Raw genomic sequence first — 16829 nt, 5'->3', positions numbered from 1 at the left:
AGTACTTATGTCTGAGTCTTGCATGCTGTCGTGGACATCATTGTCTTCATCAATATCTATTGCCATCAACTCTTTTACTGCTCTCATCTCATTTGGGTCTGGGCTAGTTCGATCATGAGGTTGTTTTTTCTTTGTTATCATATGCATGCATCCTTCCGTACATCCCTCAGTTACCTCAGCGCAAACTATGGGTAAACAATGTATACAACAACAGCACGTTAGGAATATTCCGAACACCCCTACTAATATTGAGATCAACTTCCATCCCCAAGATCGTAGTATTCCCCAAAACCAAGATTCTATTCCCCAGCTCCCTTCTCCAGTAGGGGGTTCAGAGCTTAGACATGCATTTTCTTTATTGCTTCAAAGATCGTGGGGGAATAGTCATCAACATAAACGCAACATGCTGATCCCACTATTTTGCAAATTCCCCCACGATCAACCAGGATCACATCGAGAGCCATTCTATTTTGCAGCGTCATTAACCTGATTCCTCTTTCTTCCAACGTCATGGTAAATAATATATCTGTTGTTGTGTTTATTGTATTCTTTAAGATTCTGGACAGTTGCCTTATATTATAGGAGTTCACTATCTGCCCTAAGAATGGAATGAATGATTTTGCTACATCAGTTGCTATTAAAACACCTTTGTCAGTCCTTTTGACTCTAATTCTGGATAATCTGGCCATGGCTGCTGTTTCTAAGAGGAATACTCCTGGGAACAGTAGCCCTAGGTAACATGTACCTCCCCAGTTTCTGGGCAACCAAGGGTATGCTTTCTCTCCACATATAAAATAAACTGGATCACCTACGTATACTGGTTCTATTTCCCATTTTAGTACCACTGTATTCATACAACCAGCATATGTTACGACTGAAAAAGAGCCTTTCTTTTTTAGACAAAAAGGGACAGTTCTTGGGCTATAATTCACTGTGTAAGATGGGGGAATTGCATCTTTGTCCCCTTCTGTTCTTACACGAAATGTCATTACAGATGTTTTTTCTGGAAGGGACAATCTATCTCGTCTATTTTGTCGTGTTATCTTTCGTGTATTTTTCCCAGAGGGCTCTGGGGCTATTACTTGTGCTTTATGGAAAATGGAACAACCCACAGGCTTCATTATTATCTCCTCAAACTCATTCATGTTGGTTCTGTCTAATTGACCCTTATTACTCTCATTCCATTTCCCATAGAACATTGCACCTAAAGATGCACTACATGCAGAACTTAATGGTAATGGCTGCACATACCACCCTATTCCTTTCCCAGCATGCTGTGATAAATGGGCACATACCCAGCAGTTTGTTTTCTTCAGGATTGTATGTGTCATGTTCATTATCAACAGTAAGGTGTTCTTTCCAAAACCTTCCCTGTGTTTTTCTTCCATTGGGGGTAGGGTATAAGTGATCACCTGAAACGGGCTTTCAGTTGTGGATATATTACTTATTGGTAAAAACATTTCTAATGGGTGTATTGTTTCTACCCACCATAATATTAGGGCTGTTGATATTGGTGCTACCACGCTCATAAAGCACATTATTATCGTTAGTACCAGCATACAATTTGTTTTACCATGCGTTTTTCTTAAGCTTATAGGGCCTCATTTCACGGTAGGTGGTAAACCATGGCGCTATTAGCGCCATGGTTCATGCCGGTAATTTACCGGTACCGCCTTGGAGGAAAGGGGAATTACCGCCCTATTCCAAGGTTGGGAAGGCGGTAATTCCTCCTTCCTCCATTGCCCTTCCCCATTCCCATTTTGGCCCCATAGGGCATAATGGGAATGGGGAAGGCGCTAATTACGGTACTGCAAATTGCGGTACCGTAATTAGCACCCCGGTCCCTTTGCGGGTTCGTTTCATGTACCAACCCGCAAAGGGACCTCGTAGTAAGGCGATAAGGGTTTACCGGTACCGGTAAAATACCGGTACCGGTAAACTCTTACCGCCTACCGTGTAATGAGGCCCATAGTCTTTATAATTGACTCATTATCAGCGGTGGTGGTGCAGGAGGAGGCTGGAACCGGTCCCGGCATTTTTCTCGTTGTCCTTTTTTTATCACAGTTGTTGTGGATATCTCTCTTTGTCGCGCTTGCTCTGATGTTAATAAGTTCAATGGAATTGTCACAGTTCAGTTCTGCCTGTCTCTTTTTTTTTTTTAGCCTGGATTCGATTATTCGTTTTTAGGCGAGATCACTTGTCCCCTCTTATACTGCTCAGAGGACCTTCGATCAGTTATCTTATCGCCTTAGTATCATGTGCGCCCAGCTTGTGCGCTCTGGTTCCGGACACATGTATTGTTAATCGGTTACCTCACTTGCCATAGTACCATGTGCGCCGAGCTTGTCCGCTCTGGTTCCGGACACATGTACTTTTTATGATCGCACCGAGGAGCCGCGAGTCTTGAATTGTCCGACTTGCACAATTCTCACGCTTCTCTCCTCTACACCTCTGGTTCCTTCTCCGTCCATGAGCTGAACCAGAAGTTTGACATAAACACCAAAAAGAACTGCGGATCACTTTGTCTTCCGAGGCCGCAGGTTGTATCGTCTTACTCCTGGTATCGTATGATCTGTGAACAGTGCCGGTGCACTTCCAGATTCAGGCTTGAAGTCAGCCTGTGGCGCTACTGCAGGTGAGCGCTGGGCCAATGATGCAGATCCGTTCTTTGGTGTGCTGGCAAGTGCTGGTGGGCGCCAAAGGGGTACACGATTTGGTTTTGCTGGTATTTGCAAAGCAGATTTCGCGTCGGTCAGCAGTGATGTCGATTCTGCTGGGCAACGTTGGGGCACTCTTTGCCCTTCCCCCTCTTTGGCAATCGTCTCAGGCTTTGTTTCGAGTTTCACTTCTCGTTTTGGCAGATTAGGTGGCTGCTTACTGGCAACAGTTTCTTCGTTTCTGGGACCGCTGTCTCTTTCCGGTCATCAGTGTCAGGCAAGTCTTTCAGTGCAGTTGGAATCTTCTTGGCATGGGTGGCATGGATCCACGACTACCTTCCATCCACCCATATTGCCGTCTGCGTTGCCAAAAGTACTTGATGGGGCCCGCGCCACCTGGGTGCTAATGATGACTTCCTTTCAAAGTTCTTTAGCAGCACCCAGTCTCCTGGCTCCAGCGCGTGCCCCGGACCGGTGTATCTCACTGGTAATGCCTCCTGCACCTGCTGATGAATCAAACGCAATTTCTGCATTAAAAGGCCACAACTTATCTCAAAATGTTGTTTTGGCTGAGGTGTGCACCAAACATTTGCCGGCCTCCCCATTATGATTTCGTACGGGGAGAGCCCAGTTTACGCCTGTACAGACGTACGCATGCATAATAGTGCTATTGGTAATGCATCCACCCAACTCAACTTGCTTCCCGCACAAATCTTGCTAATCTTTGATTTAAGAATCCCGTTGTGCCTCTCCACAAGACCGGCAGAATTCAGATGCCTTGAACTATGAAATCTCTTATCATGTGGAGACCAGCACATATCTGTAATTCCACTGCACCCACAAAATGCGGTCCATTATCAGACCATAGGACTCGGGGCAAGCCAATGGTCTACGACACTTGGGTCTAGTTGCCACTAATGTTCCTCTGGTAGGGGATCTCTGCTCAGATAGGGTAGAGTGTTGAGTACCCCTAGAACATCTTGAGAGGATAGGGATATCCCCCGTCTGAGTGCCCATTTCCATATTTAATGCGCCAACTTGGACAGACTTGGAGAGTGTGTGTCCCCCTGTTTGTTGACATAGAACATTGCAATGGTGCTGTCTGTTAGAATTTGAACCTACTGGTGTGTCAGTTACACTTCCAATGCTTGAAGTGCTTTGATTACTGCTAGTAGTTCCAGCAGGTTTATGTGGCTCTGTACCGTGATGTGAATCCACAGACCATGTGCTGTGTGGTGAAGGTAATGAGCCCTCCACCCAGAGAGTGACGCGTCTGTTCGAATGATTGCTTGCACTTCCGAATCATGGAAGGGTTTTCCCTTTAACAGGTTTTCTCTTGACCACCAGGGTAGGTTCTGAACCAGTGTTGGCGAAACAACCACTAGATTGTTCCACTGACCGCTTGTCTGAGACCACTGTTTCGCCAACCACTCCTGCATCGGTCGCATGCGCAGACGTGCGTGTAGGACTAGATATATGCATGATGCCATCGTGCCTAGAAAACGCATTGCTGTGCGTACGCTTATCTGCAGACCGGCTTGATACTGGGCTATTTGCTGAAGCATGTTCTGCACTCGTTTCATGGATGGAAAAGCTAAGCATGTTCTTGTATTTAATACAGCTCCTAGGACCTGTTTTGTTGTGTTTGGTGCAAGACTTGACTTTTTCTCGTTTATTGAGAAGCACAATTGGAAGAGAAGGCTTATGGTTCTTTGCGTGTTTTGTTTGCAAAGATGGGGTGTTTCTCCTGTGATCAGCCAGTCGTCCAGGTAGGAGTACAATGGGATTGCCTCCCTGCGCAGGTGTGCCGCCACAACTGCCAGGGCAAAGAATTCTTACTATATAAGACCCAGACACATAGCTAAATTAAAGCCTCAGAACAAAGAATATTTTTCTTTTTGGAACTTTCACTAACTTTAGCCTCATTTTCCGAACAAAGTAATTACAAGGAAAAGATATAGGGAGCCTCTTTCTAGACACCCAGAATAGGGGGTCAAATTAGGGAACTGAATACAAGTTTTTTCCTTTCAAAAATTCACTTTTAAATGTCACACTTTGAAATTTTAATTATTGTTTATCAGATTGTTGAATGTCTTTTGTCATGAAGCATAAATGCTTTTTCCTTTGATTAGAATATGTTTATTGTTTACTATTGAATACATCCATGTTGAACACTGAGTAATTTTTGTACTAATGTTTTAGATTTTTTTTTAACAACATGAATTAAAAAGCACCTGTTATCTAAAAATGTTTTCTCTCTCCAACTAGCTCAATTATTCTAAGATGATCAGAAGCAATTCAATTAGATTATTGATGCAACCTAAAGGTCACCTGAAAAGTAATAACTGAGTGATCACCCCGAAAAATTATTTTTCCATAGAGATTATTTTTGATGCAGGGTGGGATATATTTTTATGTTTACAAGCCACAACCGCCAGTACCTTGGTGAATACCCTTGGAGCTGAAGCTATTCCAAAGGGTAGCACCTTGACTTGGTAGTGCTGGTTTGCTACCTTGAACCGCAAGAGTTTTCAGTGCGCTGGGAACATTGAAATATGAAAATAGGCATCTTTCATATCCAGTGTTGCCATGTAACCCCCCCTGCTTTAGCAGGGGGATTACCTCTTGTAGTGTTGTCATGCCGAATTTTTGTGGCTTTACATAAGTGTTTGCAGGGCGTAAGTCTAATACTGGGAGCATAGTTAGATCTTTTTTTGGCAAAAGGAAGTAGGTTGAATAAATACCCTTCTTTACCTAGTTGGACTGCACAATCTCGATGGCCTCTTTGAGAAGCAGCGCATTGACTTCTTCTATCAGGATGTGCTGTTCTTCCTTTGGCGCGGGGATGGTTCGATGGTTTTTCGAGGCGCTTCACACAATAACCTCCCGCTACTGTTGATAGCATCCACTTGTCTTTGGTTATTCCCTCCCATGTGTGGCTGAAGTGTGAAATCCGTCCCCCTACTGGTGAATCATGGGGGGGGGGCCTGTAGCGGGCTGTCATTGTTTGGGAGGTGTTCCTCCACCTCTAGATATGGAGGCTCTCCCCCGGCCGCGAGATCTCTGGCCTCTTGGGTAACCTTGGGACGCTTGACTCTGGTTGTTGTTCCATAATGAATTTTTACTTTGTCCGTATCCAGAGCCTCTTTGGGAATTTTGGCCACAAAAACGGCGAAAATTGTTCCTGCCACTGTGGCCAGGTTGTTTATTAGTCAGTTGCCCAAGGGATTTGAGGGTATCATATTCCTCTTTGGCTGATTTCAGTGCGTCCTCTAGTGCTTTGCAGAAAAAGCACGGTAAGTTCCACTGGCATGTTGAGTAACGTTGCCTGGGTCTCAAGCTTAAATCCAGAATGGCGTAGCCAAGCGTGTCGCTTGATGATGGTTCCTTCCACAATAATACGGCCCGCATTATCTGCAGCGTCGAGTTTGTTCTTGAGAATGCAGCTGGCAGTGGCTTTGCCTTTCGCTGTGACTAGGGCAAGTCTAGACTTTAAAGGCGCTGGAGCAGAGTCAGTGAGGGCAGTAATCTCATCCCATTTATGGTAATCATAGCTTGCCAACAGTGTGGAATTGTTGGTGATCCTAGTTTGAAACGATGCCGAAGTCGCAACTTTCCTTCCCATGGTGTAGAGCCGCTTCTTGTTCTCCTTATCTGGGGGATCCTCTGAAGAGGCTAGTGGTGTACATGCCCTCTTTTGGGTAGTTGTGACAACAAGAGAATCCGGCTTAAGTTGTCCCCTGATATAAAAAGGGTCAGATGGCATTAGGCGGAAAAGTTTTTCTACCCGCGGGTTTACTGCCCGTGTATCATTGGGTGTTTCCGTTGAAGGTTGGATTCTTCTCTGGACAGACCTTAAGATGGGGATGAACTGGGTGGTGGCTTTTTTGTCTCCAAGGATATCTTCGACAAAATCTTTGTCTTGCAGGGTCTCCTGTGTTTGAATACCGAAGTGCTCAGCTTCTTTCATTAATATATTGAATAGTGGCTGATTATTTACCGGAGAATAAGGCACTGGGGAATCCTGTTGAATTGGTGAAGACATAGTATACACCTCTGCCTCTTCATCATCGCCATCATATTATTGATCAGAGTGTTGGTCGTCCTCATTATCCCCTTCAGTGTCTATATGAATGTCATAAAGGTCCGCAGTAGTGCAAGACCTTTTTGCTGGTGGCTGGGATGAAGACAGTGGCTGAGAGTGGCAGACAGGGGCTGAGAGCTGGAAGCCTGAGCAGTAGGAGGTGTAATCTGAAAATGTTCGACTGCCTGAAGGTTTTTCTTGAAACAATTTGCAAAAAATGTCATTCTCGACATCACCCTATCTATGTCCTCTGCTGTCCATAGGGCTGAACTGGGGATGACCTCAGGGTAAGGTACGACAGGGACTTGTGCTGAAGGTGTAGGTGTGGGTAGGCCCTTATTCTATAAGGCCTCCGCCAAAGAACCCTCTTCTTGTGGGACAGATAAAGTTTCCTTACAAGGGGTAGACATGTCCCTATGAGACTTGTCTTTGACCTTATGAGACTTGTCCTTGTGATTAGAACTCTTGGAGGAAGATTTCTTGAAATGAGTAGCCTTTAACAGGCTTTCTGGGACATGTTTTTTCAGACTTTACAGCCGATTTCGACGAGATGTGTCGACTTTCGGAATTGGAAAGGGCCTCTGCCTCGTCTGCTGACGTTCGGCGTTTGGTCGATGTAGTTTTATGGGCGACGGCGTCTTTTGGTTTACGGGGCTTGTCAAGAGGCGATCAGGACTTCGAGTGCCCAGAGGACAGGGAATCTACTGATCTTCCCCGAGACGCCGTATCTGGGCGTTTGATCAGCAGCACTGACACATCGCCGCAGGGTGTGTGCTTAGTGGCGTGTGAAGTGGAAGTGCTCTTGCCGCGGGATGTCGTACCCTTAACAGAGCTGCTGCCTGTCTAATAGGGTCGGGGGCTTGCACTTGGGAACTTGGCTGTTCACCCTCGCTGTCTGAAAAGACAGCAACGCTGCCATCACTGGAAGATCCTCCATGTCCAGGGCATTCTCGACCTGCATGGCGTGATGGGCCCAGCGCTTGGTTCTGCGATCTTTAAGGGTATTAGGTTTAAAGAGCTTGCAAGCTCGACAATGCCCTTCGTTGTGGTCGCGGTCAGACATAGGTTGCACACTTTGTGTTTGTCGATCCACAGAAATGTTTTATTAAATGTGGGGCAGAATTTAAAGGATGTTTTATCCATGTCTGGGAAAGGCAGCCAGGCGATAAAGGGAAAGGGAGGGAAAATGCATTGTACAATGACCACCCCCCACTCTCCCTACTGTAAGGGCCTAGGCCCGGTGGGCCTTCCAAGGCCGAAAGGGTCTGTTGAATCTTGACTGTCTGACGGCGCTGTCTTGCCTTTCCACCGCATCGATGAATGTGTCAATGTCAGAAGGAAAAGGATAGAAAGAGTAACTATATTTAAACTTATCATAAGCAAATGGCATCAGCCGAAATTGAACCCTGCGAGAAGCATCCTCTCACAATGACGTTAAAAAACAATCTGACGGACCTCGATACGTGAAGGACCATGGGTACAGTGGACGTTAATGTTAATGGACATTTGTACCGCGCAGTATCACCACCGGAGCGGTCCCCTGGCGCTCTGGCGGCTCTGAAAGAGGAGGGGAGGTTGAATTAGTGGGAGGAAGCAGGAAAAGTGCAAGAGAGCAGTGATGTGCTGTTGGCGGCCTCAGCCCGGTGGGTCCGTTGGCTGGGCCTGGGGTGTCTGCCGGTAGTCGTCGTGTACTGGTGTGCGAGTCTGTGTGTTTTTTTTGTTTTGTTGTTGCAATGTAGTGAAGTTTGTGCGGTTTGTTGTGCTGTAGGTTTTTGGTTGTGTTTGGTTTGGACTTTGAGAGGCGTATGCAGAGGCTGAAATTGTTAGTGGAGTTGGTTAGTTGGCATCTCTATCCTGAATTGAGGCGCTGGGCTTGCGTAGTCTCCCCTGATGCGCCTCTGTCCTGAGCTGGGCCCATCTGGCATTCAAGGTCCCTTTCTCATCTGGCCCCCACCTCTATCAGGCTCTCTCATAGCCCCACCTGTCCTCCCTTCATACTCCTGTGGCCAAAGCACCTGCCAATGTCAACAACTCGGGTAGTGTGGTGATTGCCAATATCTCGACAATTCCACAACACTGTGGTACCTGTTGGTAACTAAGGGGCCAGTGAAGATGTTGGGTGGGATTGACTGGGGTAGTTGACTCGATCTCCATGCGTGTCGCCTGTGCTCCAGTCTATCCAGAGTCACCCGACCAGGAGCCGTGGGAGCTTCCCTGTCAGTTCTGTGGCTGTCCGTGTCCTTTCCAGTTTAGTCATACTTTTTCTCTGTTTCGTTTTCAGTTTGAGTCTGTGGTGTTGAAGAGCCAGGTTTTTAGTGATTTCCTGAATTTCAGGTGATCTTCTGTGTTTCTTATTTCTTTTGGGATGTTGTTCCAGGTTTTTGCAGCTAAGTGGTAGAAGGAGGTGCCTCCAAGTTTTTTCTTAAGGTATGGTTTAAATTCCAGGCGGATTTCGTTGCTTGATCGGAGGGGTCTCGTTGGTTTGTAGATTGTTATTTTCTTTCTTGACATGATGAGGGCGACGATAGTGAGTGTTTTGTCCGTGAAGGAGAGGAAAGGTAGAATTCTTCTTGCCGTGTGGTGGAGTTGTCATTCACCCGGTTGAAGACTTCTTTTAGACAGTCGATTAGGTTTGAATGATCGGCATCAATGTCTTTGATTTTGTAGATGATTTGAGTATCATCTGTGTAGTTGTAGCATATAATGTTGTATATTTTGAAGATTCTGATGATCGGAGTCTGGTAGATGTTGAAATATAGTGGAGATAGTGAGAATCCTTGTGGCACTCCACATTCGTTAACTCGTGGAGTGGATTTGAATGGGTTAATCCATACGGTTTCTGTTCTGTCTGCTAGGAATGATTTGGTCCAGAGTAGTGCTGTGTCTGTTATGCCTATGTCTTCTAGTCTTTTGGTCAAGGTGTTGTGGCTAACTGTGTCAAAGGCTGCGGAGAGGTTGAGCAGAATAAGGGTTGAGGTATTGTTTGAGTCTGCATTAGTTTTCAGGTTGTCCCAGATGGATAGTATGCTGTTTCCGTTCCTCTTGCTGGTCTGAAACCGACTTGAGCTTGGTCTAGCAGGTGGTGTTTTTCTACGTGTTCTTGGGTTAGTTTATATCCGTAGGTTTCTAGGAGTTTTGCCGGGTAGGGGATGCTAGAGATCGGCCTGTAGTTGGAGAGGTCTTCTACGTTGCCACTTGTGTTTTTCAGGAGTGGCTTGATATATGCTGATTTGAAGATCCTCGGTACAGTCCCTGCTGCTAGTGATAGGTTTAGAAGGTTTCTGTAGTGTTCTGCTGGCGTTCCTTGCGCGAGGAATGATTTGTAGATGTCCGAGGGACAGGGGTCCATGGGTGATCCAGATTTCTTGCTTCATTTTACCAGCATTGCGATTGCCTCTGCTGATATTTCAGGAAAGTTTTGGAGTTTGTGCTGTGGTTCCGTGTTAGGTTCGTTAGGTTGTATGTTGTGGTTGGTTAGTCTCTTTTGCATGGTTTGTCGGATGTCATTGATTTTTTTCTTGAAGTGGTCTGCCAGGTCGTTGCATAGTTTCTCTGAGGGGGTGGGGTGTTATCACAGCCTGGTGGGTTTCTCATTTCTTTAATGATGCTAAACATTTATTTTTGTGTGTTGGTGGCATTGGTGATTCTGTCATCGTAATGTCTTCTCTTTGCCTTTTGAATTTCCTTCTGGTATGCGCGGATTTGTTTCTGGAACTGTGTTTTTTGCCTTGGTTGTATTCTTTCCTCCATTCCAGTTCCATCTTTTTGTTTTCCTTTTTCATGGTGTTCAATAATGGGGTGAACCATTTTGCCATTGCTCTTTTTTTTGATGGGGTGACTGTTTTTTCTGGGACGATCTTGTCTATTGTATCTGCAATCCATTTGTGAAGTATCTCCCCTTTCCCGTCTAGGTCAGCTAGCTCTAGTTCTGTAGTTGAGGGTTTGGTTAATTCCAGTTGTTCGAATAGGTTGCTTTCTTTGACGTGTTTCCAGTTTCTTTTTGTGGTGGTTGTGAGTTTTGGGGGTGGGATGTAGACTTGAGTAGGCAGAGTGATCACGAATGGGATGATGAGGTAGTCGCTCCACAGTACTTGTATTGGTGGTGCCATGGTGAGGAGTTTTTCTTTGGCGAAAATTGCATCAAGGGTGTGTCCTGCCGAGTGTGTTGCCTCTTTGACTAGTTGTCGTAGTTTCATGGTGGTGAGTTGTTCAATCAGTGAGTTTTATGAGTGGGCGTGACTGTCTTAAAACCAGATGTTGAAGTCCCCCAGGATGATTAGATGTTCATGGTTGATGGCTAAGTTGGTGATGGCTTCTATGACCAGGATGAATGTGATGTTGTTTTTTGGGCTCGCTGTTAGGTGTATTACCATGGTTTCGCAGTGGAGGATGTTGAGTGGTTCGTCCGTTTTTATTTTCAGATGTTCTTTGAATGCTATTGCATGCCTCCTCCTTTTTTTTCCTGTTTGTTTGCAGGCATTTGAAGTTGGTTGGAAGGCAGCTTTGGAGTGTGATTTTGTAGTTGTCGTCCAGCCATGTTTCTGTGATGAACAGGATGTCAATGCCGTTGTCATCGAGTAGGTGGAAAATCTCTGTTGCGTGTTTTGACATGGATCTTACGTTTATTAGATTGCAGTGAAGTTTGGAGGTGTTGTTTGGTTTGGACTTTCATGATGAAGTCATCTTCTGAACGGTGTTGAGGTTTCGTTCCTGGTTGATCTCTTATTGGGCTGTGGGTTTCAGGGTGTCAGCGTCTTCGAAGAGTTCTTCTAGGCTCTGTCTTGTTTTTTTTTTCTTTTCATCGGGTTCATCTTCCAGGAGTTGTGGTTGTCGATTGAAAGTTCCTCTTGCTTTGGTGATGTAGGGTGTTATCGCATCGGTCATGTGTTTGTTGTTTTTTTGTGTTGTTCATCCTTCTACTTGCTTGTGTTAGGTTGTTTGCTGTTGCTGCTTCTAGCGTTGGGTTGGATTGCTGTGGTGGCCAGTTGTCAGCAAGGTATAGAGTTAGGTAGAGGGATTTGTCTCTTATCTCAGTGTTGGTTCGATTTGTGTTCCTGTCTGTGGGGGTGCATTCTATAGTTGTCGTTCTTAGTTGCTGCTCCGGAGTGTTTGTTCTTTCTTCTCTTTGTCTTTTCCTTGGAATGGGTCGTTTGCATGGCATTATAAGATTGAGAGTTGTTTAGTCTTTATTTGGTGATGTCCAGTTGGTCCTGCTTTGGTCTGGTTGTCTTGTGGTGTAGTAGTGGGTGTGGAGGCTGTCTGCTACTAGTTTGGGCTCTGACTGTAGGTAGTATTCTGGCTGAAGTTGCCGACTCGTTCAGTCGCTGTCTTGAGAGGGGTAGGGGAGGTGGTTAAGGGTTATGTAGTTGGGTGTTATTGGTGGCTCTTTAGTGTTCGTCTCCCTGAGCCAGGTTCACTGCGGTGAGCTAGCTATGTGGGTTTGGGAAGGGTATCTACTAATTGAAGAGTGGCTTGGAGGGGCGCAGCTCAGACTTGTGCCGTGTGATGCGTGAGCCCCGAATCAGAGTGTCACTCCACAGTAATTCAATGGTGGGTTCTGTCTCACTTAAGAGTGAGTTGGTCAGTGACATTTGAGAGGCCTGTATAGTGGGAGAGAGGTCTATCAATGCAGTCTAATACCACACGGTGCAATTTGGGCACAGAGGCCCTGCTAAACTTGAGACCTGCACCGTGGGAGAGAGGCCTGTCTAGGCAATCTGGATATCACCCAATGCAATTTGGGCACAGGGTCCCCGCTAAACTTGAGAGATTTGTGTAGTGGGAGAGAGGCCTATCAATGTAATCTAAATATCACACAATGCAATTTTGGCACAGAGGCCCTGCTAAATTTGAGAGATCTGTATAGTGGGAGAGAGGCCCATCAATGCAATCTAAATATCACACCATGCAATTGGGCACAAGGCACTGCTAAATTCGAGAGACCTGTATAGTGGGATAGAGGCTATCAATGCAGTCTAAATATCACACCATACAATTTGGGCACAGAGGCCCTGCTAAATTTGAGAGACCTGTATAGTGGGAGAGAGGCTATCAATGCAGTCTAAATATCACACCATACAATTTGGGCACAGGGGCCCTGCTAAATGTCAGAGACCTGTATAGTGGGAGAGAGGCCTATCAATGCAATCTAAATATCAAACCATGAAACTTGGGCACAGAGGCCCTGCTAAATTTGAGAGACCTGTATAGTGGGAGAGAGGCATATCAATGCAATCTAAATATCACACCATGCAATTTGGGCACAGAGGCCCTGCTAAATTTGAGAGACTTGTATAGTGGGAGAGAGGCCTATCAATGCAGTTTAAATATCACCCAATGCAATTTGGGCACAGAGTCCCCACTAAACCTGAGAGATTTGTATAGAGGGTGAGAGGCCTATCAATGCAATCTAAATATCACACAATGCAATTTGGGCACAGAGGCCCTGCTAAATTTGAGAGCCCTGTATAGTTGGAGAGAGGCCTATCAATGCAATCTAAATATCACACAATGCAAACTGTGCACAGAGGCCCTGCTAAATTTGAGAGACCTGTATAGTGGGAGAGAGGCCTTTCAATGCAATCTAAATATCACACCATGCAATTTGGGCACAGAGGCCCTGCTTAATTTGAGAGCCCTGTATAGTGGGAGATAGGCCTATCAATGCAATCTAAATATCACACAATGCAAACTGTGCACAGAGGCCCTGCTAAATTTGAGAGACCTGTATAGTGGGAGAGAGGCCTTTCAATGCAGTCTAAATATCACACAATTCAATTTGGGCACAGGGGCCCTGCTAAATTTGAGTGAGAGACCTGTATAGTGGGAGAGAGGCATATCAATGCAATCTAAATATCACACAAAGCAAATTGTGCACAGAGGCCCTGCTAAATTTGAGAGACCTGTATAGTGGGAGAGAGGCCTATCAATGCAGTCTAAATATAACGCAATGCAATTTGGGCACAGGGGTCCTGCTAATTTTGAGAGACCTGTATAGTGGTAGAGAGGCCTATCAATGCAATCTAAATATCACCAATGCAATTTGGGCACAGAGGCCCTGCTAAATTTGAGAGACCTGCACCGGGGGAGAGAGGCCTGTCAATGCAATCTGGATATCACCCAGTGCAATTTGGGCACAGAGTCCCCGCTAAACTTGGGAGATCAGTATAGTGGGAGAGAGAGCTATCAATGCAATCTAAATATCACACAATGCAAATCGAGCACAGAAGCCCTGCTAAATTTGAGAGACCTGTATAGTGGGAGAGAGGCCTATCAATGCAATCTAAATATCACACCATGCAATTAGTGCATGGAGGCCCTGCTAAATTTGAGAGACCTTTATAGTGGGAGAGAGGCTATCAATGCAGTCTAAATATCACACAATGCAATTTGGGCACAGGCGCCCTGCTAAATTTGAGGGAGGGAGAGGGGTAATGGGGAATAGTCACACTGTTCAACATTGGTTTTGCCAAGTGGTCAGGTTTCAGGTTTCAAGGGTAGAGCTGTAGCTCTCCCCCAACCCAAGCCACTCCTACCTTGCTGGTCCCTGTAGTTGCTAGTTGACGGCTGGCCACTGGCTTCCCATGCGGACACCTGCTGACACCTCCTGGAGCCGCCTCTCTTGGAACCACACTTGGCCTTGGGGCCCTTAGCCACAGGGGGCTGCCGGGCAGAGGGCTGCCCTGGGAGGACCAGTGATGAAGGCTGAGAGGACCAATGAGAGCGGGGATGGGCGGGTCGGGAGGCGGGAGGGGAGAGAGACCAGGAAGAGGGACGCTTCGGGGGCCTGGGGGCCTAGTTTTGAGCCAGAAAACACCAAGTTCCCAGAGATGGGCAAGGCTCACCTCACGCCGGCTTCCTCGCTGTGGATGGAGGAGCTGGTGTGAGCTGGGTCGCTAGACCCTTGCAGCCAAGGGCTCGAGGTCCAATCAGAGCAGGGATGGGCGGGTCGGGAGGCGGGAGGGGAGAGAAACCAGGAAGAGGGTGCGGGGTGGGAGAGGGATGCTTCAGGGGCCTGGGGGCCTAGTTTTGAGTCAGAAAACACCAAGTGCCCAGAGATGGGCAAGGCTCACCTCACACCTGCTTCCTCGCTGTGGATGGAGCAGCCAGTGCGAGCTGGGTCGCTAGACCCTTGCAGCCACGGGCTTGAGGCCCAATCAGTGCTGAGATGGGCGGGGCGGGAGGGGAGAGAGACCAGGAAGAGGGTGCGGGGTGGGAGAGGGACACTTCGGTGGACTGGGGGACTAGTTTTGGGCCAGAAAACATCAAGTTCCCAGAGATGGCCAAGGCTCACCGCACGCCGACTTCCTCGCTGTGGACTACGTCACACTAGGGATAGTATTACTGGCACGCCCTGTCGACGTTCCTTTTCGAGTTTCGAAAACAACAACTGTAATACTCCGCAGCTTCCACTAGATGTCGGCCTATGCAGATTCCACAAGCCTCAGAAATATGATATATAATTGATCTTAATCTATGTTCATATCTTCATATTGACAGGAGTTTACAGACTCTTTTTTTCACTTCTACTGCTTACTTCAATGCTGCTCTTTCATTAAAAAAAGTTTTTCCTAGAACTGCTTGCAAAAAGTGATGAGTTATATAAGAGTACACGTTCTACTTTAGAAACGCAAATGAAGAAGAGTTAAAAATACCACAATGAGGGAATTTGTGGCTATTGAAATCAGAAGCATTCCTCATAAAACAGAAGGCTCTGTGACTTATCAGACTTTTTGTATCGCATTATGGCACACATGCAGATTTTAAATGTCAGCAGAGGATTCAACGTGCATTTCATGGATTTGTTCTGTTTTGGTGTTCATTTTTCAAACCTGTTTTCCTTGGTGGTTTCAATCCAGTGTAACCCGTAGGCTGAAATCCCCCAACGGCCCAATCCAGCATTGGCTTCAGCTGTTCTTCTAGAGTCTCCCCAGCACTTCTTGAAAATACCTTCCCAGCTCTGATGCTGGCAACCTGTCAAAAAAAATAAGTGTTCTCAATATTCAGCTGATCAATTTGTTATTTCATCATGTACACATATAATAAACAGCTAACACTACCACAAAATACGTGTTGGTTGCTTCCGGCCTCTCGTTAAATATTGTTAGTGGTAACTAGTCTATTGGCATACTTGCTAGGTACAGGCCTAGCTGACAGCCGGAGTTTACCCACTGAGCTGTCCCCACAATGTGCCTACATTTCTGAGTTTACCCACTGAGCTGTCTCCACAATGTGCCTCCATTTCCCTGCCCTCCTGCTCACTGGACTCTCCAAACCCTTTACATGGGCATTTCATGCGTTCCCTGAATGGTGCCCCACTGCTGCTCTTCGTCCATTTTGCTCTCACTTTAAGCATGCCAACTGCGTTGTGTTTCCATTTGGCTCCCCTCAGGGTGTCCCCTATCACCCAACTATCCCATCCTAGTCTACACTCTTCTAATCTTACCTTTTGATTCTGGACAGCCCAATTACTCTACAACAAAACCACATTCCTCAACAACTTCTTTGACTCATGCCATCACTGCTCTCACATCTTTGCCCTAGCCCTACATCAACCCTCAGATCTGCAAGCTGAGGACAGCCATGTGACAACTTCTGAAAAGGGCACAGGTCTTGCACTTTTGCCCCTCTTTGCCTGCCCTTGACTCACCAATATCTTTCTACTATACCAACCTTATCTCTCTCTGCTCCCAGCAAACCTTCCCCCACCCTAGAGTTCATGCTTTCTCCCCCTCGCTCCATCTCACCAATCCTCTCTGCAAATGTATTTTCCACTCACATTTCCTCAAATAGTGAGAATCTGAAAAACTCTGACCACTCAACTATACCCGACCTTCTCCCCATCCTCAATTCCTTCTTTACCTACCCTTCTCTGTACTATCATTCTTTTCAATTACCGCCATTGAGCTGGCACCAATCCTCTGAACTGCCAACCAGTCTTGCATCACTATTGACCCTTTTGGCCTTCAGGCCATCAGCAACCTTAACCTTTTCTAATTCTCTCCTCTTTTCAAACTCACACTTTCATCTGTGTTCTACTCTACCTGCTACAAGATTTCTACACACCATCCCATTCTAATAAGGATTCC

General features: G+C 46.2%; 1 protein-coding gene across 3 annotated transcripts in view; it reads right to left on the bottom strand.

The window, feature by feature from the left end:
* The window catches only part of DNMT3B (DNA methyltransferase 3 beta), a 668820-nt gene that overhangs the window by 302926 nt on the left and 349065 nt on the right, over positions 1 to 16829 (bottom strand). For all 3 annotated transcript variants that reach the window (XM_069651024.1, XM_069651025.1, XM_069651026.1), the window contains one exon: positions 15573 to 15714. In XM_069651024.1, coding sequence (XP_069507125.1) covers positions 15573 to 15714 — 142 coding nt within the window. The remainder of the gene's footprint in view (positions 1 to 15572; positions 15715 to 16829) is intronic.

Source organism: Ambystoma mexicanum, chromosome 3p (genome assembly GCF_040938575.1).
Source record: "Ambystoma mexicanum isolate Mex_15411 chromosome 3p, UKY_AmexF1_1, whole genome shotgun sequence".
Lineage (NCBI taxonomy): Eukaryota > Metazoa > Chordata > Amphibia > Caudata > Ambystomatidae > Ambystoma > Ambystoma mexicanum.
Note: the sequence above shows the minus strand (reverse complement) of the source record. Positions and strands in the feature narration are given on the sequence as shown.